The sequence below is a fragment of the Stegostoma tigrinum genome, chromosome 4 (genome assembly GCF_030684315.1).
Source record: "Stegostoma tigrinum isolate sSteTig4 chromosome 4, sSteTig4.hap1, whole genome shotgun sequence".
NCBI lineage: Eukaryota > Metazoa > Chordata > Chondrichthyes > Orectolobiformes > Stegostomatidae > Stegostoma > Stegostoma tigrinum.
The window spans coordinates 102,912,237-102,939,445 of record NC_081357.1 but is presented as its reverse complement, the minus strand read 5'-3'; the positions used below and the strand labels follow the sequence as shown (position 1 = coordinate 102,939,445).

General features: G+C 40.0%; 1 protein-coding gene across 1 annotated transcript in view; it reads left to right on the top strand.

Moving 5' to 3' along the window:
• The window catches only part of LOC125452488 (CUB and sushi domain-containing protein 1-like), a 2,230,063-nt gene that overhangs the window by 1,994,810 nt on the left and 208,044 nt on the right, over positions 1–27,209 (top strand). The window contains exons 45-49 of the mRNA XM_048530978.2: positions 6,940–7,085; positions 15,887–15,967; positions 18,157–18,270; positions 20,416–20,604; positions 22,055–22,201. Of these exons, the coding sequence (XP_048386935.1) occupies positions 6,940–7,085; positions 15,887–15,967; positions 18,157–18,270; positions 20,416–20,604; positions 22,055–22,201 (677 nt within the window). The remainder of the gene's footprint in view (positions 1–6,939; positions 7,086–15,886; positions 15,968–18,156; positions 18,271–20,415; positions 20,605–22,054; positions 22,202–27,209) is intronic.

Below are 27,209 nucleotides of genomic sequence, written 5' to 3'. Positions count from 1 at the left end.
AGTGTGCAGATGATATTTACGAGAGCTCTGACAAAAATGAATTTTGTTTCTTTGAAGGAAGATTACGCAGGTGAGTTTCTTTGTTGTGATGTAGAGGAGACTGAGATTGATTTAATTGAGGTGTAAAAAATGGTGAATCATCAAGATAGATTGGATAGCAAGGACGTAATCCCCTTCAAAGAGAGATCTGGGATTCGAATTAGAAGTCACTTGAAGGGAAATGTTTTCACCTGGAGCCTGGTGCATTTGAAACTCCTGACCTGAATGAATGGTTGAGGTAGAAGCCATCATAGCATTTTAAAAGAAAAGTTTTGATTTCCATTTGAAATGACATAAATATTAAGTATTTGTGAGTGCAATTGGGCTGGTTATTGTTTTTTTGGCAAACATAAACATTGTCAGTAGAATGATGACCTCCTGTTCTGTCAGAATTTTATGTTTTCGTTCTATGCTCATTCACATGGCTTCACTATTCTTCATTTTCCTACGATCAGTGCAGTTTCCTTCTGCTATGATTGTCTATGCAATGCCTGTTTGAAAGTAACAGCAATATTGAATCTGCACCTCTCATGCTGTCAGGCATTGCATTTTATTTCATCAAAACTCACCACATAATATAAGCCTCTGCTCTCTGGTTCTTTTTCCAATTAATGCAATTAATTTACTCTATCCAAGCAGGTCATAATTTTGAAAAAAATATCAGTCAAATCTCCCTGAACAAGGAGAGGCTAGGAGTGTCGGCAAATAAGTCGCAGATGGAATACCATATGGGAAAGTGTAAGGTTATGAACTTTGGTACGGAGAATAGAGATGCAGACTATGTTAAAAATGGGAAAGACTTTGGAAATCTGAGACACAGAGGGACTTAGGCGGCCCAGTTCAGGATTCTCTCAAGATTAACATGCAGATTCAGTTGGCACTTAGGAAGGCAAATGCAATGTTAGCATTCATTTCGACAAGGCTAGAATACAAGAGCAGGAATGTGCTACTGAGGCTGTATAATGTGCTGGTCATGCAACATTTGGAATATTGTGAGCAGCTTTTGGCCCTGTATCTACGAAAGGATGTGTTGGCCTTGAAAGAGTCGAGAGGAAGTTCTCAAGAATGATCCCAGGAATGAAGGGCTTGTCATATGAGGCGAAGTTGTGGACTCTGGTTCTGTAATTCATAGTGTTTAGAAGGATGAAGTGGGAATCTGATTTAAACTTACAGACCACTAACAGGACCAAAAGAGTGAATGTAGAAAAGTGGTTTACACTAGTAGGACTGCAGGACAAAGCCTCACAGTGAAGGGACAATGCTTTAGAACTGAATCTGTGGAACTTATTGCCACAGAAGGCTATGGAGGCCAAGTTACTCAGCGTATTTAAGACAGAGATGAATAGGTTCTTGATCGGTAAGATGATCTAAGGTTACGGGGAGAAGGCTGGTGAATGAGGTTGAGAACCCTATCAGCCGTGATCAAATGGTAGAGAAGATTTGATGGAGCAAATGGTCTAATTCTGCTCCTACCTCTTATGGTCTAATGTACTCTGTTGTAAGATGCTTTATATTTTTCATACAGTCTTCAAAGCCCTATTTTGCATTTCTTCAAAAATAATACAACATACAAAAATTGGAAGTTGGCCATTTGAAGTGCATTTGAGGAGATTTACACTCTAGTTATACTGTTCATACAAAGTGCATTTGTATGTAAATGCAGACTGAATCCGAAATAGGGTTTAACCTGACACCGGCGTGAGACTTTGCTTTACTTGGAATTAGTTTGGTCAGAAGATCTGATAAATATTAAACTAATTTAACCCAGTTCAAAATCAAAGCTATAGTGTACTGCAAATAAATGTGTGATGTGCTTGAACGGTAAAAGATGTTGCATGATTTATTTTTCTTGTTATTCTTTTATGAGATGTGGGTGCTATTGGACAGGCCAGCATTTGTTGTTCATTCCTAATTGCCCTTGAACTGAGTGGCATGTTTGAAGCCAGTGAGATTCCCACACATTCTTCTATGTCTGGAGTCATATATAAGGACTGGGTAGTAATGGCAGATTTCTGTCCCAAACGGACATTGGTGAACCACATAGATTTTTCCAAAAACATAGTGACCATAGTCCTTGTGGTCATCGCTTTTGACACTAGTTTTAACTTCAGAATAATTAATTATTTTGTTATTTCAGTTGGTTTTAAATTTCATTAGCTACCATAGTACGATTTGAACCCACGTCTCAGAGACATTAACCTGTGTGCCTGGATTATGACTGCACTAACATTAACATTACATGATCATCCCTCCTTCTTTGGAAACTGAAAATGACACATTTGATTATTGCTAAGAGCCTGGTTGACTTATCGTATTGTGTTATTAATAGAGCTACTTCTCTAGGCCAAAACACCATGTTGCACAAACATATTTTCCTGAGATACCATGTATGCTGTAAATAGAAAAATAGTTTGGTGTGTGAAATGAAGAATCATAATTGATAGGACTGAGTGCCTCATTCATGTACATAGATTATTTTCTAGTGAAAGAAACTTGATTGTTAATGGTTAAATTTGTAATGAAATTATAATTTTAATCTAATAATCCTTAATTATGAGCTTTGCCACTGGACATATCCATTTAATTAAGTTTTCTAATAATGTTGTTAGTGTGGATTCAGTAATTTATCCTGGACTGAGTTGAAAATGATAAGCTAGCTGTAAAATGGATTGGCACAGTTACACAGCACATGAGTTTTATTTTAACAATTTGGATCGTTCGAATTCCTCAACAACATTATTTTTTAAATCACTCCTGGGTAACCTTTACTCCACCTCCCCAATAAATGTACTGTTACACTACCAGTCAATTAATGGAGATGATGTTTGCACCTATTGTTTCCCCGGTGAATTATTTCATTGAATTTGGCCCCAGTGTAGTGCATTTCATCCAGAATAATTTTCAAAGCAGTTTTATACTTTAGAATGAGATTGCTGCTATAATTTTCAAAGTATCTCTGAGGGAAAATTGCCACCTCATTTTTTTTAAATCCTCAACTGAAGTGTTAATGTTGATTTTTATTACAAATGGGCAATGAAATTGTGGGCTAATGAATGTACTTTTACTTCATGACAGAACATGCAAGGTAATGACTTTTTCAAAAGGCAGTATAAATCACTTTGTGAATGCCCTGTCTAGCTCATCAGTGTCAACCATTGTTTTCAACCACCTTTCTCGAATAGCATTCTCTCCTTCCACTGGGAAGCATCAAACATTGAGCCCATCTTTGGGAAGAATCATATTTAAACCCTGCTGATCAGACACTGGACTGCTGAAGGTGTCTATTCTCAGGGAAATTAACGAGCTGTCATAATTGAAACTCAGACCGAGGAAACTGTAACACATTTGGAGCACAGTCATCATGCCCCAATCTCAGTCACCTGCTGAGGTACTTCCCACACTCTTGCAGGACAAGATGACACACCAGTGGAGGCAGCAAGAGCCAACCACAGGGGAGCAGCCAGGACTGCCATGTCCAAATGCACATGGAGATGTCTCTGTTGGCCATTGTTCGAACATCATGTTGACTCCATGGTCAGAAGCATGTGAAATTACTGAAGATGATATAATGCTCATCATTCATTTTTCTCCTCCCATACTGCACCACCTTTTTCCAAAATATAGTTGACTGTCAGATAGCCTAAATAAAAGTGCTCCCTGGCCAGGCAGTGGAAGAACAGCTCACAACTACAGCCCAGATATTGACACTTGTAATCTAAACAATATAGGGGCAAGACCTGCATATGATGGGACCAGGATTAGCCTGCAGCTGGGGCAGATATCAAAGTTAACACAGGTGCCTGTCAGAGGGTGAGGTCACAGGCTACCTCTGCTGCAGAGTTTTCGAACACTTCAATCTAATACCTGTAGAAAAGAAAAGGATAACAAGTGCAGTGCATAACTAAATGCATGGCACGTTGTAAAGACTGTGATCAATGCCAAGGTGCATTTCTCAAACTTTTGAGTGTGTCTGTTCCAAGGTGGAAGTGAGGACAAACTCTATAGACACATGGGCATCCAAATGTGCTACTGCATCTATTGGCTCGTGTTGGTCCATTGCAGCACAAGCAGCTTATACCAAAAGTCTACATGTCACTGTGAAAGTTCAGACTGAAGTCATGCAAGATCAGCTGGTAAGCTGAAACAACAGTGATCATTACTATGGGCTAAAATGTGTGAAAGAGCTTGCAGGGTGTGACAGCAATCCAGCATTTGACTTCCAGCAGAAAGTCACAGGAAATTTTTGTAAATTGAGTGACATCATTCTACAAGCCAATTTTGCATTGTTCATGTGCATTTTCTTTCTCTTTATCTGCATTCTACCTCATTCTTTTCTGATTCTCTTTGTATGTTCTTCCAGTTTCACCTTTTTTCTATTTGCCTGCCTCTCTGCCTTTTCAATCTGCCTTCCTTTCTCACACCATCTGTTTTTGTTCTTGGCTTCCTACCTACTCTCTCTCTCTGCACCTGCACCCCACCACCCCCCTCCTGCCCCCGCCACCCTCTTTCTCTGGCTTGCCTGAAAACTCCTTGAAGTAGTTCAGTGACAATTAAATAACACTTTGTGAATTCAGGACATTTACAAAACATACTGAGCCACAGTGATCCTCTCAAGTCGGTTGATGGAACCCCAGCACAAATTCTGAAATCTGTTGCATACTTTTAGCAAGTGTCAATATCAATTTTACAAGGTATTTCTTGTACTTTAGTTGTCTCTTGTTGTGTTTATGTGATCATCACATCATAACCAAAGATGCGTACACAGGGATTACAAGCCATTTGACACAATATAAACAGAAATCGCTGGAGAAATTTGAAAGTTCTGGCAGCAAATGTAGAATGAGGAACAGAGTTAACATTTTGAGTTCAGTTGCCCTTCTCCAGAACTGGGTATTTGATTATTGCTTTCGAACAGAAACAGAAATGAATGTTGTTTTTATCACACTAATGCTTTGCTCGAGCATAGAAAGAACAGAAAAATAATTGGAAGTAACTTCTCTTTTGTGTTGTCTTTGGCAACAAGTATTATTGACTACTTATATGGACTGGTTAGTTCAGTTGGCAAAATTATTATCATGTGGGTCAGATTAATACCAACAGCACAGGCTTCAAACTCCATTCCAACTGAGAAAGAACAAATTCTTGCCTCTATAGCAATGTAAGGTCTAATGGATGAACAGCAGTAAGCTTTATTAAACATAAATATATGCAAATAGAAACTGAGGGCACCTTACTTGGCATTCAATGCTCCAGGCTCCAGTTTCATGTGATCTGATCACAATGACATAGCTTCTTTCATTCATGCTTAGCGGTAATGCCCAAAGTAAAAGTATAATTCCCTTTTCTTTACAGCCTCTGCACACTACTGTAGTTTGACAAATAATCTCCATGAGCCTGCCTTCAGGAAGAGTACTCAAGAAGAAGAAGAACCTTCAAACTTAATAAATTTAGCACATGGTGCAATGTTAAACAGAAAAAAAATGCTTGAAATATTGATCCACCTATGTTGCCTAACTAAGCAAACTATATATTCCCACCCTTCACAACAAAGCCTCGGAAGCTAAGCTCCGGCTTGCTTATTAACCAGCAATTCACCTTTTCATATCTCTTGCTTTCCCCAATGTTTAAAATATGATTTTTTTACTAACAGTAATGATTTTAGAAAGCTCTTGTCTTGAGTCCACATTGGGCAATGATCTAGCTGCTCTTTCTGTCAAGGTCAGATTAAGTGCCATTTGAGATTTTTGTTATGTTTGCTTCCACCTTGATACAAATCTGGTGAAAAACCAACGTCAACCGTGACTTAATATTCAAATAAACCTGTTGGACTATAAGATGATATCATGTAAATTCTGACCTTGTCCATCCCAGTCCAACACTGGCATCTCCACATCATTAAATTCAGCTTGTTAACTTTGTTTCGAAGGTGCAGGAGGGAGGAGTAGCATTCCATGCCTAATCAATGATTGTATAAAAAGCTTGGCTTGCCCACTGGAAACCACCATATATCCTTGTTTCTGGATCCTTTCACAAATGACTTAACTTTGTCCTGGTCCCTCTACAATCCTGGAGATCTTTGTTCTACAGGCAGAAGCCATAAACTCCTCAGCATCCTGCCAGTCAACCTTGGGTTGGTCAGCAGTTCTTGCTGGGCAAGATCCCCCCCCCCCCCCCCAATTAGAAGACCTACCAGTCGCCTCAACATTGCTTGATTAGCATGTGGTTTGATGGTCCTTCCCCAGAAGAGGCCTCTTACCAGCTCTCCAGCAACCTAGCAAGATCTATGCCTTGATCAAATTTGACCCTGTGAATATATAATTGATCTTGTCTGCAGGAGAACTAAATCCCAACTAAAGACTTCAAGCTGCACACAATGACTACTACTGAATCCCAAACTCCCAAGCCAAATGGATGATCCTAGAAAGTATTATCATATGGTGAACCATTTGGGTAACTGCAAGAATTTTAAGCAGAATGGTTTAATCACATTGCTGTCTGAAATATTCTTCCGTGGATTTATCTTCAAAGTGATAGGGTGGATTTTTAACAAAAATATTGGGAATATTGTGGAAATGTTTTCATGACGATCTTTGAAGCCTTTTTTGATACATTCTTGAAAACATCAGTGAAGTTACTAATTTGAGGCAGAGACTAAGTTTTAATTTTTCTGTGAGAAATTTAATTCCATGTGCATGGGTTTAATATGCAGATTTTTATGCATGTTGATGATCTGTTATAGCAAATTCATCTTAATATTAGTAAGATTTTTATTCAAAATATGGCTGACATGTAACTGTTAAGAAAACAAAACAGTGTGACTATATAATCGCCAGAAAAAAAAGTTGATAATTTTATCCCTTAACTGATTTTCAGGCATGCTTGTCTTCTTTCATTATGCAGGGATGGGCCTGACCAGACTGCTCCACAGCTAGGCATTTTCAGTGGCAACACAGCTCTGGAATCAGCTTACAGCACCAGCAATCAGGTTCTTATCAAGTTCCACAGTGACTTCTCCGGAGGGGGATTCTTTGTCCTCAATTTTCACGGTCAGTCTGCTTCCACAAAGCATGCAAATGATCTTTCTTTAAAATCAAATTTTGAACATTTGCAGATTAAACTCATGAGAAAGTACTTTATGAAGTATTAGTTGCACCAAGGAACAGCATTGATTAGAACAAAATGCTCCTAAATGGAAGTGGAGTCACTCACATGCGGATGCATTATTGTATTTATTAGACAGGCAGTTATAATGGGAAGGAAGATATCCCCAGAGATAGTAGAAACTGCTGATATCCCTGTTTTCCCAGGGTTTTAAAAGAAAAGAATGGTGATGCAGGGTTTGAAATGCCAGGGTTTAATCTCCGTTTGAATGGATCTGTTCTTATAAGAGGCAAGAGCAGCTGATCTTTTAATAGTGAGCCAAAGGAAAATTCAAAATGAGTTTCAATCTGCCAGCGTAAATGTTGGATTTCACCACCTTCCAGTTACAGAGTTGAGATGTTTCTTGTAATTTAACCCAACTTTCACTTCTGTCCTTACTGTGAAGTTGTCCAAGTGCTGCCCTCTATGCTCTCAGCTGTCCACAAGCTCCCAGATGTGGGGAAGCATTACGCACATATTTCTCATTCCTGGTCAAGAGAAAGTGTTAGCACCTGATATGACAGTCCTCTTCTCAACTCTAATTTCCAACTTCTCTTCCTTTCATTTTTTTTTGTCTTTGCATGCATATAACTGTAGCCATTGTTCCTTGGAACTGTCCTGGTTTCTAAAAGTCAATGTGTAAAATAAAGTGTTGCGATTGCTGCAACCGTGACAGACCAATGCACTCGCTAAGAAGATTTCTATGTTTTACTGGGCTCAAAATTCATTGGGATTTGGTTCAAGGAGATGAGGCACTTCAGGCATTTACTCATTATTTGGCTGATTTGACATAATGTGTATTTCCAGTTTTTTTTCTGTTTCTGTAACAGAAATACTCAATTATATCGGAATTTAACCTTTTCATACTGTCGACAGCTCACAAAATTACTTTTACACAGGACCTTCAGATTATCCAATCCCTCACTCCTCCTTACTTTTTAAAGCACAGGATATGCTAACCCAAGCTTCATATCAGCTGGTTACAATCTTAAATTGAATTTTTCTTTGCTGGATTTCGTCTTTATCCTTGCCGCTGATAATGTCGTTAAAAGATTGCTGTTTGGACAGTATGTGTAAGCCATGATTTTCATGAGCAATCTGACACTTTCTGTTGCCATACACATGGCACAAAGGCAGGGCAGCAACTGTGCTAACATGTCACTGTCCTGAGTGGGTGACAAGGTGGTCAAAGACAGGAATATCTGTGAAAGGAGAATGCAAACCCAACTTTATATATTTGTATACATTCTTATTGAATAAAAATCTGCTTCTCTCCTATTCACAGATAACCCAGTGGCAGATATTTGATATAATAGTGAATGCCTGAGGCCTGTAAGACTGAATACCAAAGCACAATGCTGAGACTGACATCCATTGGGAAGCTTTGTATAATTTTCATTTGATTCTCATGGGATGTGGGCATAGCTGGCTGGTCAGCATTTAGTGCCCGTCCCCAGTATCCCTTGACAAGTTAGTAATGAGCTGCCTTTGTGAACTGCTGTTGTTCAAATGCAGTGTGTTGAACCGCAATGCTTTTAGGGAGGGAATTCCAGGATTTTGGCCCAGAGACAGGGAAGGAATGGTGATGTATTTCCAAGTCAAGATGGTGAGTGGCTTGGAGGGGAATGTGTAGGTGACGCTATTCCCATGTGCCCACTTCCCTTGTCCTTCTAGATTGAAAAGATCATGGCTTTGGAAGATGCTGTCTGAAGGTCTTTGGATTTCTGCTGTATGTCTTGTAGATAGTACACACTGCTGCTACAAAGCATTGGTTCCGGAGGGAATGGATGCTTGTGGATGTGGCACCAGTCAAGTGAGCTGCTTTGTCCTGAATAGTGTCAAGCTCCCTAAATGTTGTTAGGTGGAAAATAGCTCCCTAGGGAACTGGCCACAGGATGTTCCAGGTGGAATGCAAACCAGTCTGCAGATGTTAGTGGCAAGGGGTCAGGGCTAGGCACGATGTGTAACTGCATGTTTATTTTTGACAAAAGCTTCAAAGGACAATAGCCCCCAGTGTGATTGTGCAGGAGACATATACCACTGATAGCTAACTGTGTGGTGCTGTTATTTTTGCTGCTTATGCCAGATATAGACAGTAATTAATATAGTTTCGAGGTTGATTCAGACTGATGGTGTAACGGTATAAAAGAAATACTTTCTTAACATTGTATTTGAAGGGAGCTCAAACTCCTGAGTGCCTCCTTGGGGGCGACACGGTGGCTCAGTGATTAGCACTGCAGCCTCACAGCATTAGGAACCCAGGTTCGATTCTAGCCTCGGGTGACTGCCAGTGCAGAGCTTGCACATTCTCCCCGTGTCTGCGTGGATTTCCTCCGGGTGCTCCGGTTTCGACCCACAGTCCAAAGATTTGCAGGCTGGCTGGATCAGCCGTGCTAAATTGCCTGTAGTGTTCAGAGGTGTGTAGGTCATGGGGGGATGGGGATGGGTATGGGTGGGATGCTCAAAGGGACGGTGTGGACTTGTTGGGCCGAAGGGCCTGTTTCCACACTGTAGGGAATCTAATCTGAATCTTGGACTCCGTCCCTCTGCATCTAAACTGATGTTTTGCTTAAATAAAGCTCTCAAGTAAAGAGACAGCTTTACTTTGCTGCCTCTGACTGCCTTTACAGAGGTCACTCTTACACCTTGCCCGTTTCTAACCTGAAGCAATAAGACTTCATGGGGTCCAGAGACAATGTCTAGGACTCCCAGAGCAACTCCTTCCCTACTGTGTACCACTGTGCTGTTACTTCTACTCGGCCTGTCCTGCCAGTGGGACAGGACATATCCAGGGATGATGATGGTGGTGTCTGAGAAAATGTGAGGAATGATTGTGTGAGTATGACTGTCAGGCTGTTCCTTGACTAGTCTGTGAGACAGCTTTCCCAATCCTAGCGCTGGACCCCTAGCGTCAGTAAGGAGGACTTTGCAGGGTTCGCAGAGCAGTTTCTGCCTTTGCAGAAATCTCATTTAAGCTCATTCCCAGACAATATAGAACATAGAACAGTACAGCACAATACAGGCCCTTCGGCCCACGATGTTGTGCCAACCTAGTATCCTACTCTAAGATCAATCTACCCTGCACACCTTGCATTTTACTATCCTCCATGTGCCTATCCAAGAATCGTTTAAAAGTCTCTAAAGTATCTGACCCCACTATCACTGCTAGCAGAGCATTCTACACAACCACCACTCTCTGTGACGAACCTGCTTCTAACATCTCCCCATATCGTCCTCCAATCACTTTAAAATTGTGCCCCCTCATAATAGTTATTTCTGCCCTGGGTAAATGCCTCTGACTATCCACTCTATCTATGTCTCTCGTCATCTTGTACACCTCTATCAAGTCATCGCTCATCCTTCTTTGTTCCAATGTGAAAAGTCCTGGCTCCCTCAACCTTTTCTCATAAAACTTGCCCTCCAGTCCAAGTAGCATCCTGATAAATCTCCTCTGCATCCTCTCTAAAGCTTCCACATCGTTCCTATAGTGAGGTGACTAGAACGGAACACAATATTCCAAGTCTGGTCTAACCAGAGTTTTATAGAGCTGCAGCATTACCTCACAGCTCTTAAACTCAGCTCCCTTGCCAATGAAAGCCAAAATGCCATATGCCTTCCCTAGAACCCTGTCAACTTGCGTAGCAACTTTGAGAGATCTATGGATTTGGACCCAAGATCCCTCTGTTCCTCCACACTGCCAAGAATCCTGCCATTAAACCTGCATTCTGCATTCAAATTTGACCTTCCAAAATGAATCACTTCACGGTATTTTGGACTATGACAAAGTCAAACTAATTCAATGAATGTTAGTTGTAAAATAAGTTAATGTTCAGCAACCAGAGAACATGTTATTAAACGTGCTTAATTAGATTGTGTAGATATGATTTAATTGCCAACATTTTCTTAAATCCTGTTAGATCGAAAAGAAATTCACACATAAGGTAAAAACTGTTACTTTTCTCAAAACCTTTCACCATCTAATATTGACAACAGTAGATACCATATAGCAGCTTGATATGTACAACAGCTTCAAAGACTGACTGCACAGTAATTCAAAGTATCAGTACATGATTATACAACTTCCTCAGGTTGTTCACATGCTGAAACAGTTGTCCTAAGTATAAAATACATTCTCCTTTTCCTAAAACAACCTTGCTGCTTACATTGTCGATGCAAGGAAATCATACTGCTTGTTGCCTCTGAATGATAGCAGAAATCACATTAGTACCCGGACAGAAATACTGACTGATACTCTCCACATACCAAAAGACAAAAGAAAATGAGGCACTTTTATGTGTCAAAGAAACGTACCATTCTGCCTTTGTCTTTTGTCAGTTACCTTAAAACGGCTTCCTAAGGTTTTCAATCCTTCCACAAATGGAGCACTTTCTCTCTAGTCATTCTGTTTAGAACACTGATGTTAAATACAGTATCAAAACACCTATCCATCATAAGTTAGAGAAGACACAGTATCACCACCCTCTGAATAAGGCTGCGAGTAAATAAGCTATAGTTTCCTATAGGCTGCCCAGAATAATCTGCAAGGAAAGATGGGAGGAATGTCCCCTCACTGTAGATCCACAGTGATATCTGACTGAATTTAGATGTCTTTCTCACTAGGTTTCAAACAAAAATGTAACTATATTAAGCTCACATTAATTATGCCCCTTAAGAAAATGCATTTCTGACTAGATCTTAAATCATCTGCCTTTCGTTGACAAAACTGGGCTCATGAAACTTGAATGAACTAATTGGCATGTTTTATGTTTGTGTTTGCCTAGCTACATTTAGCAGTGCCCAAATTCATTATAGAGAGCAACAGCAGTGAATCCATGTAAACTATCTGCTCCTCACTGTAACCCACCGTAGACCAGCTCTTGATTCGTTTCCTTCAAGTGAAGCTCTTTGTCCTCCAAGTTTAAGTTATAAAGAAAAGCTAGAGAAACTTGAAATAATCCTTGAACAGATACAAATGAAAAGAGGTGACCATATGAATTTGACTGTGTTTATTTAGCTCATGCCTTAGTGATTGTTATCCACCTTATGTCTCACTGAAATTGTGCTAATGACCCTGTTGCACTCTCTCCTTGACCTTTTTGATTTTACTACAGCTTTGAAATGATTGACCATGCCCCCCTTATCCAATATTTCTTTATTGTCGTGGTGGTCAGTGAAGTGCCTTTGCTTGGTTGCACCTGCATCTATCCAATCTTATCCAAAGGATGTCTGGGAAAGATTGCTCTTCCCACCCATGACCTCTGGAGCTCAGCAAGAATCTGCTGTTGAGCCACTTCTCTTGTGCTCATGCAGCTTCTTTTGACATAATCAGTTGAAGATATGAAGCCAAGTTCCACATGTCTGTGAATGATACCCAGCTCAATCTCTCCGCACTCTATCTGTACTGTCGGGGCCCTGGATAACTAACAATTTCATTCAATGAAATAAATATCGTGGCTGGCCATCATAATCAATATCTCTGATGTTTTTTGACACAAGTGAGCTGCCATTTAAAAAGAAACTCGGGACCTGTGTTGTGTTGGCATAGCAATTTATTAGTTTCTCATCCAAACTGGCTCTGCAAAGTTTGTGGCATGCCTCCTTCGACCTCAGCAGTTGTTTTTGTTCAGCTCTGTAACTTGCTAGGCCACCACAGAGGTTAAATAGGCAACTACATTGGCGCGGGACTCTAAACAAATACAGGTTAGACTAGCACAAAGGGAGAATGCCTTCCCTTAAGTACATTGGGATAGTTGAGATTTTGTAAAAGTGATAATGGGAACTGCAGATGCTGGAGAATCCAAGATAATAAAATGTGAGGCTGGATGAACACAGCAGGCCCAGCAGCATCTCAGGAGCACAAAAGCTGACGTTTCAGGCCTAGACCCTTAGAGGGGTCTAGGCCCGAAACATCAGCTTTTGTGCTCCTGAGATGCTGCTGGGCCTGCTGTGTTCATCCAGCCTCACATTTTATTATCTGAGATTTTGTAAAAGTTTTTTTTTAAAGAAGATCAACCGCTTAGTGGCCACTTCTTATTGACACCAGCTTTTTATTTCTTGACTGACTCAAATTCTCAAACTGTTGTGCTGGGATCTGAACTAACTTTCTCTGATTTAGCAGTCTAATATTGTGACCATGGCAACTGCTGTACATAGAGTGAAAGCAATTATCAAGACGACATGTCCAAAGTAATGGCATTGGCTGTGTTTTGAGAATTGCTGAGGATATGAATTAGTGCGATATGAATGCAAGTTATTTTTTCGTCTTAACCGTCAGACTTGCTTCCTTCCTGGATAGTTGTTTGGAGTGAATTTGCATGCTTCGGTTGTGTTTCAATTAGCACAGCTGGTACACTTCACTCTCACATGTGCAGCATTCATTGGATAAGTGAAAGCTCAGTTTCTCCAATCAAACACAGACAGCGCTGGAAAAGCTGAACAAGAGTCACATTGGACTCAAAATGTTAACTCTGTTTCTCGCTATTGATGCTGCCAAAACTGCTGAGTTTCCTCAGAATTGTCAGTGTTTGTTTCACATTTCCAACATCCATAGTGCTTTAGTTTTTATTTCTTCAAAGTTCTGCCACTCTTTTTGCTATACCCATCACAAAATCTGTGACCTTTATCCTACCTTTTGTAGAAAGCACACAACAGTACTCTGTCCTCTCATTACAACCAGAAGTATTATCCAACCAACCACCATATTGACTCTAAAATCTTCTTCTCATCATCTTATAATCTTACATGCTCTACGTTTGATATATTTGGAAATCCACAAAGAAAAAAATACTGAAAGAAACAAGAACAGTCTTCAAAGTAGAAAATAACTTCTCGTGGTCCTTGCAAAGAGATGAATGGAAGTAGGAAAGGTATTTAAAGAGTTGCATCTTGAAAGGTCTATGAAGAAAATGTGAGGAAAGAGAAACAGCAACGTCCACCCTTCGAGAAACAGTGAGCCATAGAGTCATAGAGCACAGAAACAGACTGTTTGGTTCAACCAGTTTATGCAGAACATAATCCCAAACTAAACTAGTCCTATCTGCCTGCTCCTGGCCCATATCCTTCCAAAGCTTTCCTATCCATGCACTTTTCTAAGTATCACTTAAACATTGTAACTGTACCGACATCCATCATTTCTTCAAGAAGTTCATTCAACATGTGAACCATGCTCTGTGTAAAAGATTTACCCCTTATGTCTTTTATAAACCTTTCAACTTAAAAATATGTCCCCTAGCCTTTAAATTCCCATCCTTGGGAAAAGACACCTACCATTAACCCTGTCTTTATCCCTCATGATTTTATAAACCTCTGTAAGGTCTCCCCTCAACTTCCCACACTGCTTTGAAGAGGAGAGAAGAGTGATTGTAGCTTTCTCGATATCCAGCTCAGTTTTCTGAAAACCAGATTCTTCCATTGTATCGTGAAATCACCAAGTTCAGTTCATTCTTCCTGCTCATTGACTACCCCAAGAACTTGCAGTGTTCCTGCATCTTAAGTTAATGTGCAATGTGCAACAGACAGGATAAATTTAAGTTATTAACAAGAGTAATGCTCCTTTAATCATGTTAATTACATATTCTTTGCCTGCATATGAACACCTGCAAATTTTGAAAATATGTGTGCTGAATTTCTACTGATGATGCTGTTTTCCTCTTGTGGAGCTACAGTGGCATGGAGTGGCATGCTAGCACAGTAAATTATCTCAGACTCTTATGGCAGGCAGAGGAAGGAAACTTGTTTCAAATATCTGAGTTCAATTTGAACAGATACCCAGGGATGGTCCATATTGTTTGTTTTATATTGTCCATTCTATTAATGGTGGTTATTTACTCCCTGGTTTGAGACGTCTACTCCCCTAGGCTGTTTTGTCAGATATGCAGTGTGATTGTATCATTGCTATTTGCAGCAGTGTCCAAGAAAAAAAATCTAGTCCTTTTTTTTGCTAAAAATCATTTTTTAGAATTCTGTGTAATATTAGCTGTCGTTGATAAAGTCTCCAGCTGCAAGGGTGCTTAATACTTATCAATTATCAGCAATGGCTCAGTCAGTGACATGCTCAACTCTTAAGTTAGCAAGTCGTGGTTTCAAATGCTATGTATGAAGAGAGTTGGGGCTAAATCCCATGGTACATTTTGAAGAAGGAAAGGGAAGCCCTTCCAGTGTCCAGCTGATATTTATCACTTGACCAATACAAATAAATTCAATTATTTTGAGATTTGTTTCTTGTGGAAGCTTGTCTCGTACAAATTGGCTGGAATGTTGTTCTGCATTCCATCCAGGCACTGATGCCCTCATCTGTTCCCTTCAGCTGTATCTTACTGAATAAGCAAAGCAAGCTAGAATGGCTGAATACTTTACTTATTATGCTCCCATATTCTTATTGCCACAATGCAATAAGATTACTTAATTGACTAGGAAACATCTTTGGGGCTCCTGAGGTTGTGAAAGGCACCAAAATGAATCCAATTTTATAATTCTTTATCATTTATTAATAAGAATTGCCAGCCTACAAAGCAAAATAAGCCCATGTGAGGGAAGAGAAGTAGTTTTGAAATGATCTTGCCAGGGATGTTCTGACAAAATCAAGAAATACCTCTTCCATTAGCATAGGATGGAAGTTACTTATTTGAATACAGCACATTGAAGCGTATCAAATAATATGCTAACTTGGTTAAGTAAATAGGTGATTTAAATCACATTTATTTTCCAGCTTACTGGCTTAAAAAGTGTCAGCAGCCCCCAGTTGTTCCTATGGCTGCAATACTGACTGAGGATGAAGACTATGAAATAGGTAAGTGCAGTAACATTGATTCATTTGTTCCACAAATATTTATTGTGCATCAACTCACGTTTCGCTAAGTTAGGGCTCCTAATTTGATGCCGGCAGCCTAATGTGCCCACATGTTTTGAAATTCTATATGTTGTGGCATGAAGTTAGGCCTGTTAGATTTGTTATTGATTTTTAAACACCTAATTTCTGGTGCTAAGGGCTCCAAAGGATCAAATATTTTTCTCCCAATGCATGCAATCTTTGTATCACATGCTTAAAAAAAAGACAATATGACGAGCTTCCTACTTTTTAGAAAAATCAATTTTGAGAAAGTTTCAGCAAAAGAGATTGATTTGCAAAATTGGCCACTTTGTACCAGATTGAATTTGAATTCAGTGAATTGGGCCAAAAGACTTAGTTTGGCAGGAATTTAGGTCAGACAGAATCTGGAGTGAGCCAATTCCACAGGATATGCATCTCCTTTCATTGCTGATGGAAGTTTCTGAGCAGAAGCAAGACAACGCCAGGTCAGCTAATAAGCTGATATTACCAACCGGTCCCTCCTGGCCTGTCTTCCAGATATAATGGGTTGAATTTCACAAACCCTTGAAAATGGGCTTGGAGGAAGGAGCATTGGCAAATGGAATGCAAAAGCACCTTGGCAAGGTGTTTGCTTCCTTCCTACTGCCAGACCATTTCGCCAACAGTAGATAAGGTGCCAGATGGTCTGCTTGTCAAGAGTTACTTCCATAAAAAAAAGGTGTTAATTAAGTTAATGGAAGTTACTGGAAATAAAATGTACCATATGCGGCTTTTGAATAAGGGCCAGGAGCCTAGTAAAAATATTGTAAAAAAAGTGCAGGGCCTTGAAGGATGACAAAAACCTGTGACAGAAGTTGGAATTGGGTCGTTGAATTAGATGAATTCTTTATCAAAAAAACAGTATCAGCAAGTGGTAAGACATTGCGTGGTCAATATCTTATTTTGATTGAATATCCAGCTTTGTTTTAAAGGTGGCTTCAAACATTATGTACAAGTTTAAATTGGAACAGTTATTATTGTAGCTGTCTTTAATAGTCTCTCATAAAGTATTCAATTCCTATAATGTAATTAGAATTGATTATTACAGTTAATATTCATAAGTTATTTTAAAAAGTGCTGTTGTCCGATACTTGCATGTTCACAAGTCCATATTTATCTAGAACTTCCTAAGTTAGGATTGTTAAGTGCTGCTATTGGTAAACTTTAGAAAGTTGTTTCAGTTATAACATAATTACAAATATACTGTAAACAGTGATTATCTTGCAAGTTTGTAAATTCCTAAAGGGGAGGATAACTCATTACAGCGCCCAGGCTGTAGCTGATAAAACTAAGTTCCTTTCATGATTTGAAATTTTTCTTAGTTGAACTTTTAAGCTGACTGGAATTTTGACAAATTAGGTTTACATTGCCAGGGTCATAAAGAAGGCAAAATTATGAAAAATTATCGTTACTCAAGTGCATGTCTCTTCTGATCAAACCTCATTAATGGTTAGTTGTTCACTACTTAACACGAGTAAACCGCACAGATGAGTATTCCAAGAAAAGTTTGTGGGAGCATATATACCGCAAAAAAGATTCAAGTTGATCAGGTAATGGCTGCAGACATTTTTTTAAACATGGGGTGACCGTGACAATGTTTTTTTATCCGTGGTTCAGTAGTAGCTTTCTTGTCTCAGAGTCAACCAATGGCGGATTGAAACTTCACTCTCGATAGTCAAGAACAGAGTTCAGGCAGAGACTTCAGTGCAAATTGCAGAAGGCTGTGGAGACCAACTCACTGAGTGCATTTAAAACAGAGATAGATGGGTTCTCAATATGTATGTGAATCAAGGGTTATGAGAAAGGCAGGAGAATGGGGTTCAGAAACCTATCAGCCATGCCTGAAACGTGGAACAGACTCAATGGACAGAATGGCCTCATTGTGCTCCTATATCTGATAGTCCAAGGGAGTGCCACCCTGTTGGACCTGTCACCTTGTCAGTTGAAACTTTCAGCCAAAGCCCCCTCTGCCATCTTCTGCATTTTTTAGGAGCTTGATCTTGGCAAATTAAAGATAAGGTTTCCTACAATGCAACAATGATTATGTTGCAAAAGCACATCTTTGGATTTGAAATGTCTTCACATTGTGAAAAGTGCTCTGCAAAAGTGCATGCTCTTTCTTTTATTAGGTGATATTGTCAGATATCAGTGTCCCCCTGGATTCACACTTGTTGGCAGTGAGCTCGTGACTTGCAGGCTATCAACACAATTGCAATTTGAAGGGACACTTCCATCTTGTGAAGGTAAGGGGTTATATGTAGAGACGTGATTTATTTGTAAAATGAACTATAATCTGTCCAATATGCAGAATGGATACATACAGTAGTGTGATACAGAGGGAAAATCCACAACATGGCCAGACCATAATGTCCTCCCCTATGGCAGATTTGGAGGGGAAGTTTTGAGAGTGGGAGGGTGGTGATTGGGCCCCCAGCCACCTCCTTGCCTCCACCCTGCCTCACTCTGTAGCGGAAACCCAATGGATAGTCCTCCCAATCTGCCATCAGTTGAGACCTTCAAGTGGCCAATTAATTCCCATTTAATAGCCCCATTCTCTTGTGACTGTAATTGCCCTTTTGGCGGATGTGAGTCTTGCTGTACAGGAGACATTATAAACAAACCCAAATGCGTTTGCTTTTAGACTCCCAGGACTGTTCCTTGTTAAGTGCCTGACTGAGGTTCCTGGCATCGGTAAAGAGGTCGCCCACTATTAGCCACTTCACTATCCTCGCTGCCAATTCCCCTCCATCCTCCATCCCTATGCGCCCCCCGCAATACAATGCTATCTGTCAACCTAGGATGCAATGACATTCCTCAGCCTTGAGTGGGTGTTTTGGGAACAGTGCCACCACCTAATATATGGCCAGCCTTTCCCCAGAAACTGAAATGCCCTGGGTTTCTTGTTCCCAGCGATGATCCGTTGCTGGCCTATTAAGTGCCTGAGCGGTAGTAATGTGTTGGGCCTTTCCTAAAAGATGCTCAATGTAAAGCACTCATTGGTTTTCCAGTAGGATGCCAAGGCTTCCAACTTGAAAGTTGGAGAGCGCAAGGAATTGACTAGCAACATATCTATTGGCAGGTGGCAGGGCTTCAGAGCTGACAAGAGAATAGGCCATATTGGAAGCATTAACAAATAGCAAGTGACACTTGTTAACACTTTTGTAGAAAGGACACATGTTGCAAATAGCAACTACCTTAGTTTGGAAAGGGAAATGTGAAAGTAACAGTTTAAAGTTCTAAGCATAAGTGAGGCCATCTTTTTGAATGTAAGCTTTTTAAAAGAGGCATTGAGATTCAGTTGTATAGAGGATAGGATAGGTCACAACCCATGTGGTGCTCTGCATTTTCTTTTCGATCAGGAGTCTTTGGAGTCTCTTTCTGGGGTATGGTGCAAGCAGAGTCATTGAATTTTTTTTGAGGCAGAAGTAGGTAGGCTATTGATGAACGTGTGAGTCGAAGATTATCAGGAATATGCCAGCATAGGGAACTGACGACACAATCAGGTCTGACATAATCTAGTCAAATGGCGGAGCAGGCCCGAGAGGCTAAGGGTCCTTATTTCACCCTGGGTTCATATGTTTGGGTTTGATTACTGACAGTCGAGCCTCAGAAAGCTCACTTTGAAAAGTTTACAGTGCTGAAACACCAGAAGAATACAAGAATTTAAAAACTTCAGTTAAGTAGCTTTTTGCATGAAATTCCAATCTGTATGAAGAGGGATTAGATAGACTTGGGTGTTTTCCTTCCAGTTAGAAGAGACTGAGGGGAGACATGGTTAAGATGTCTAAAATTATGAGGGGTATAGACAGTGTAGACAAAGAGAAACTTTTCCCTCAGTGGAGGACATGTTTACCGGGGGCATTGATTTAAGATAAGAGCCAGAAGTTTTAGAGGAGATGCAAGGACTTTTTTTTAACCCAGAAGGTTGTGGAATCTGGAACTAACTACCTGTAAGGGTGATTCAGGCAGAAACCTTCATAAGATTTAAGAAGTGTTTTGATGTGCACTTATGATGCCAAGGCAAATGAAGCTACGGGCCAAATGCTGGAAACGGAATTAGAACAGTTGAGAGCCAAACAACTTTTTCCCTCTGCTGTAGCAAGATATACAGAAGAAATATTCTTTCATGCTGACTTCTTACAGAAGGGAGCATAACCTTAAAATTTGATCTGAGCCATTTAGGAAGCACTTTTTCCACATTAAGGAAAGGAGTTCAGCCCTTTGATCCTCAAACAGTCTGCAGTATTAAGTAAAACTTTCAGAACATTATTCCTGAAACAAGTGAGGCTCATACAGGTAAATACTATGGATGTGACTTTCTGAGATTATATTTTGCTGTCCAGAGATCGAGTAATAACCAGACCTCCGTTTATAATTTAATATTTCAGCACAGTGTCCTGCAAATGAAATTCGTAGAGCCTCATCAGGAGTCATATTAAGCCCAGGATATCCAGAAAATTACCCGAATCTCCAAACTTGTTCCTGGACAATTCGAGTGGAACCCCTGCACAATATTACTGTTTTCGTGGAGATGTTTCAAAGTGAAAAACAGTTTGATGAGCTGAGTATATTTGATGGTAAGGTGCTGTAAGAACTAAACAATATTTATCAACTGTTACTTGAATGAAATGTAATTTTTGTTCAGTGTAACTTGCAATGAACCATAACTCGATGGCTCAGAGGGCAGGCTGTGGAGGTCCTGGCCAAGAACTTAAATACTGCTGTGCTCATTTTGACTTGGAAAATGGAGCCAAAGGAGCTCAGTTTGGTCAGCGTGCAGTTTTTAAGCCTTGTGTAGGAGAATTTATGTCAAAGCCTGCAACTAGATCAGGTATTAGGCTGTGTACAAATGCCGTTAAGGAGCAGAACGTCTGCTTGTTGTCTCCTAAACAGAATTGGTTTTCCCCGAAAGTTGGTCTTCATGTAAACTCACTCGTGGTCCTAAATGGCTGCCAAAAAGTTAAATTTTGTAAGATGTATTTAGCAGAACATGACATGGCAATTCTGTTCCTGACACCACTCCAGGCTCCCTGGTCTCCAATCTTACCCATTCCACTTGCCACCCTCCAATTTCTGACCCACCCCATGGTTATTGCTCCGAACTTTGACACTTATCTGAAGATCACTGGTCATGACTCAGACACTCAATCCTCCACTTGAAATCAGCCCTTACATGCTAAGCAGATATCAAGTTGACTAACCGGACAGCCTGTAAATGAGCTGTGGGGCATTGAGACTCGTCAGAATTCATTTCCTGTATCGAGTTCACAGGAGCAGGCCAATACAAATTTATACACTCCTGAATGCCAAAGAAATTATTTTGGCTTGGGTTCTCAGACTGTCTTTTGAATTTATATATTTACTGTTCTGTTCTCATCAAGGATGGAGCATTGCTCCATAAAAAGGCACTCATTTTGTAGGAGGAAGGAGGATCTAAACTGCTGGTAGATCATATGTTAACTGATCACAGCATAATAGTGAAGAATCTCACTGCTAAAAATGTAGGTAGGCTGTACTTAGCTTTGAGGCAGCGCTATCAAGAGAATGAAGGAGAAAACAGTGAGATTGAAGACTCTTTGTAGGTCAGCACTATTCATGTCAAATCGTTCAAAAAAATGAAATGTTTTTGTATGTTCTTTTATGCCTGGAATGTTTCTTAACAAAACATAAGAAAACTGAATAGTTTTATCGAGTCAGATAATTTATATTTGCAACAAAGACAGAGAATGTTAGAAATACCCTGAATGTTTGGCTGCATCTGTGTAGGGTGAGGGAGTGTTGATGTTTCACATTATGGTCTTGTGCCAGAAGATAACCAGATCTTCTGAAAAATGTGTACAAATATAACTGATGTGCATTACAGTTACGAAAACAACAACACTCTCTGACATCAAAAAATTTACTTTTAATTCGTCAAGTAGAAGCTTTGAACTGAGGACTTGGCTAGTTTTCAGAATCTTTAGGATTTCTGTGTGGTGGACCAAACATTTATTGAGTGTTCAATGATTGTTGTTTCATGCTTAACAGGGCCGACAGGTCAAAATCGACTGCTGGTTGCTCTAAGTGGAAATCACACTGGACGAAGAAATTTTACAAGCACGGGAAGACACTTGTATTTACGTTGGTCAACAGATCATGCAACAAGCAAAAGGGGATTCAAAATCCGGTATTCAGGTATGGGAATCCTAACTTCTTGCCTTGCATTTTTAATTTTTAGGTTTTAAGATCTCCTTGATATGTGTATAACTCAGTAGTAATTGTGATTATATTTTAAAATTTCTAAAATTTGTCCAGTATATGGCTGTAAGCTCCACTTGTACACTGTTAGGATGTATAAAATTGAAATATCTTTTTGTTCAAGTGCATTCTTTTGTCTCTCTCTCTCCACCAACCGAGTTGCATCTTCTTTGGTTTGCATTTTCAACTGGAGTGTATTACACTTAAATTCAATACTACCATGCCTAAATGTCTGACCACAATTCACACACTTTCTGACATAATTGCAATAAGAATCCAGAATACAACTAGATTTCCTCCTTTTCTACACCTGGTACACTGAGGTTAATTCTTGAGATTAACCCAACTCTGAACATATGCACATGGAACACAAATAGATCACTGGGCCCTTTGAGCCTACTCCATCAGGCACTCACACGTGCACTCACATATACACATGCACTGACATGCAATCACACATACACTCTCATACCTGCAAGCACGCACGCATGCACACACATGCACCCTCTGTCTCTGTCTCTGTCTCTGTCTCTCCCTCCCTCTCTCGGTCTCTCTCCGCTTGTGGATTCAATCTTTCAATACTCCCACTTCTATGTTTACTAGTGTGTGGAATTGGGAGTAATGTTGAGATAACTGCTTTCGAGACCCTGCTTTTCATTGTCCTTCCCAGCTCCTACAAATCTACTTTCAGGATTTCATCCCCTTTCCTACCTAGGTCATTTGCACAAAAGTGGATCATGATCCCTGGCAGCTCACCCTCTCCTAAAAGAATGTCCAAAACTTTGTGATTCTCTTTGACCCTGGCACCAGGGGATTTTAACTCTTCTATAGCTCCCTTTCCTACACATCATCAGAATTTATCATATTTCAAGGCTGCAAATAATTACAACTGCTGGTACCTTCGGCAGTGACTTGATTTCTTTTTTTCCAATACAGGGCATGAATTTTTTCCTCACATTGTAGAATGTTTGCATCAAATAGGTCAGCCAAATTATCTTCATATTTTTCAAGGTGTTTGGAAAGTGTACACATTTCATCAAAATCTCTGTTTCCTTTACTTTGTTTCATTCAGGCACTGGGGTGGGAGACCGTGAGAAACCACACAGCAGTTTGCTTATCACGCTACCAACAAGACAAATTCTCTGTCCAACATTCGGTTAAGGACAAAAGAACATAAGAACAGGGAGTAGGCCATCTGGCTCTTCGAGCCTGCTCCACCATTCAAAAAGATCACGGCTGATCTTCTCGTGGCCTCAGTTCTACTTACCCACTCTCTCACCATGACCCTTAATTCCTTTACAATTCAAAAAATTCTCTCTTAGCTTTAATAACATGCAATGCGGAAGCCTCAACCACTTCACTGGGCAGGGAATTCCACAAATTCACAACCCTTTGGGTGAAGAAGTCCCTTCTGAATTCAGATCTAATTTTGGTCTGTCTAACTTTGAGGCTATGCTGTCTTGTTCTACTTCCATCCATCAGTGGAAACCTCCTCCCTGCTGCTACCTTGTCCATCCCATTCATAATTTTATACGTTTCTATAAAATACTCCCTCATTCTTTGAATTTCCTAAGAATATATTCCCAGTCCATTCAGTTTCTCCTCATAAGCCAACCCTCTTAACTCTGGAATCAACAAGTGAACCTCCCTTTGTCTTATCCAGTGCCAGTACATTCCTTCTCAAGTAAGGAGAACAAAGCTGTGCACAGTACTCCAGGTGCAGCCTCACCAGCACCCTATACAGCTGTAACATAACCCCTCTGCTTTTAAGCTCAATCCCTCTGGCAATGAAGGATAAAATTCTGTTTGTTTTCTTCATTACCTGTTGTACCTGCAAACCAACCTTCTGCGACTCATGCACAAGGACACCCAGGTCCCCCTGCGCAGCAGCAAGCTGCAAATTTTTACCATTCAAGTAGTAGTCCCTTTAAATGTTATTCCTACCAAAATAGATAACTTCACATTTTTCAACGTTGAATTCCATCTGCCAGACCTTTGCCCACTCACTCAAACTATCTGCATCCCTCTGCAAACCTTCAGAGCCCTCTGCACACTTTGCTCTACAACTCATCTTCATGTCATCCACAAAGTTTGACTTGCTACACTTGGTCTGCAACCCCAAATCATCTACGTAAATTGCAAACAATTGCAGGGCCAGATCTGATCCCTGAGGCACACCACCAGCCACTGTTCTTCCACCAGGAAAACACTCATTTATCCCCAACATTTGCTTCCTGTGACTTAACCAATCCTCTACCCCTGACAATACATTGCTTGTAATGCCATGTACCTTTATCTTATGCAGCAGTCTTTTATGCAACACCTTGTCAAAAGCATTTTGGAAATGCAGATACACCACATCAACTGGATCCCCATTATCCACCACACTTGTAATTGTCTTCATGGAATTCCAACAAATTAGTCAAACATGTCCTGTCTTTCATGTACCCATGCTGCATCCACCCAATAGGGCAGTTTCTATCTAGAAACCTTGCTATTTTTTCCTTGATGATTCAAGCATGTTCGCCACTGCAGAAGTTAAGCTAAACAGCCTATAATTCCCCATTATAGCTAGCCACCAGGATACATGAACATCAACTAGCCACAAAAAGACATGACCCACTATCACTAGTATCCTTACATACAGATGAGGAAGGACACCACTTTGATTGGGACAACACATCCAACCTAGGACTAGTCAAACAGAGACATGCATGAGAATTCCTGGAAGCAAGGCATTCCAACCAGAACTCCATCAACAAACATATTGATTTGGAGCCCATCTACCACCCTCTGAGAAAAAGAACAGGAAATGACATCAACACAGGAAATGACATCACCAACCCAAGGAAACCTAAACAGATAAATAGAAAGTGGGACATAACACCAGTGCTGCACCGAAGGCTCACTGATGATGTTACCTAGAATGGTGACAAAATGTCTGAAAACTAACCTTCCAGCTCAGCGAGCAAACTTACATCTATAATTCCCCATCTTTTGTCTACCTCCTTTTTTAGACAGTGGCATCACTTTGGCTGTTTTCCAATCTGTTGGAACTGCCCAGAGTCCAGCGAATTTTGGAAAATTATCATGAGTGCATTTGCTATTACTCCCGCCATCTCTTTTACTCCTCGGGATGCATTCCATTAGGGTCAGGAGACTTGTCTATCTTTCTCTCCCTTTGCTTACCCAATGCTACCTCTTTCATGTCTAGGTCGTCACCTACCTTAGTCTCTTTGAAATCAATTATTGGCAAGCTATTGTTGTCTTCCATATCAATACTAGCACAAAATACTCATTTAATGTATCAGTTACTTCCTCATTTCCCATTATTAAAACTCCCTTCTCATCCTCTTAAGGACCAATGTCTACCTTCGCCACTCTTTGTCGTTTTATATATTTATAGAAATTTTTGCTGTTTCTCATTATATTCTGAGCTAGTTTCATCTCATAATCTACCTTACTTTTCTTTATAGCCTGTTTTGTGCCTTTCTTTTGGCCTTTAAAGTTTTCCCAATTTTCTACTTTCCCACTCACCTTTACCATCTTTCAGTTTGATAGCCTCCCTTATTTCCTTAGATATCCATGGCTGATTACCCCTTTTCCTACAATCCTGCCTTTTCTTCCTAAAACCAACAATGGAGGGACAAGTGCCTTAAGTGGACATTAATTTCCCACTTAAGGTCCTGAGTTAATAATGGAAGATGATCTTCCTGCCTTGGACTTAATCGTGTGGAGCTAGAGTGGTGGCTACATTCCCACTCTGCCATTTAAATAGGCTCATATCACCTCACTCACCATGGGGTCAAGTGCAGGATTCTGCCCATGTTGTCTCTTGCCGTAAAAGAGACCCGGTTTTACTCTTCAAGGTATGTATTTTCTCAGGTATGTCTTACTGTTTTCTATTGTTTACTACTTACTAGCAGAGGTACATCAAAAATATAATGAGCCTAGTTTCAACTCTGAACTAACATTTCTGCTCAGTGATTATGTTTCTTAGGCAACCAGAATACATTGCTACGTTATTGGCAATCTTCAATCTACATTGCATTCGTCACATCTTTGCTTGACACTAAAGTTCAACTAATCCTCCCATTCACTCTTCCACAAAACGTGTTTTTTTTAATGATTCCTAGCTCCTATAAATTGCATTCATGGCAGGTTTCTGAATTGGTGAAGTTTCACTTTCTCTTGTTTGTTCATATTGTCAACCCCATGGGGAAACTGGAAGACAAAATATTAACATCGACTGAATGAATCCCAAATGAAGAAATGTCACGTTCTGTAACTTTAAGTTCAATGTAAATAATAAATAATGTAAATGAGACATGAATCAATAGTCAGACAGAAAAGATCACATTAACCTTAAACTGTTGTTACAACAGTTACACCTTACACGACCATAAGCATTCCTGTTCAAGATGTATACAATGAAGTAGCAATAAAGTTCCACAATATTCCTCCCTTTACTCATACAGGATAGTTGTGGAGCCCTATCCAACAACTTTTACCTCTGAGCTTTGTCAATGTGACTGTCATAAATAAGGCACCATTTTTACAAACACTCTCTCCCTCATAACACCACAGGGCTGCTGGTGCAGTATTCCAGGCATCTTTTGCACTGACTAATCAACAATGTCCCAGTTTTTAGTTTTGCCATTTCTTGTAAAACACCCAACTCTTTAAATAGAATCTCTGAGATTTTCTCCTAGCCTTCTAGGTTTTAGTCCTTTTCAGCTCACTTCCACAGCGTAGCCTATGTACTGAGTGCCTTTTGTCTCAAACTTTTCTTTCTGTCTACCAGCAATGTGTTTTCATATGTAACTCCCATACAGTTGGTTGTACCTCCATGTTAAATTTTACCACAATATGTGGATCATTATTTCTTATTGTCCAAGAAAATTACCTTGAACACTATAATTAATGGATGCCGTTTTATGACTTC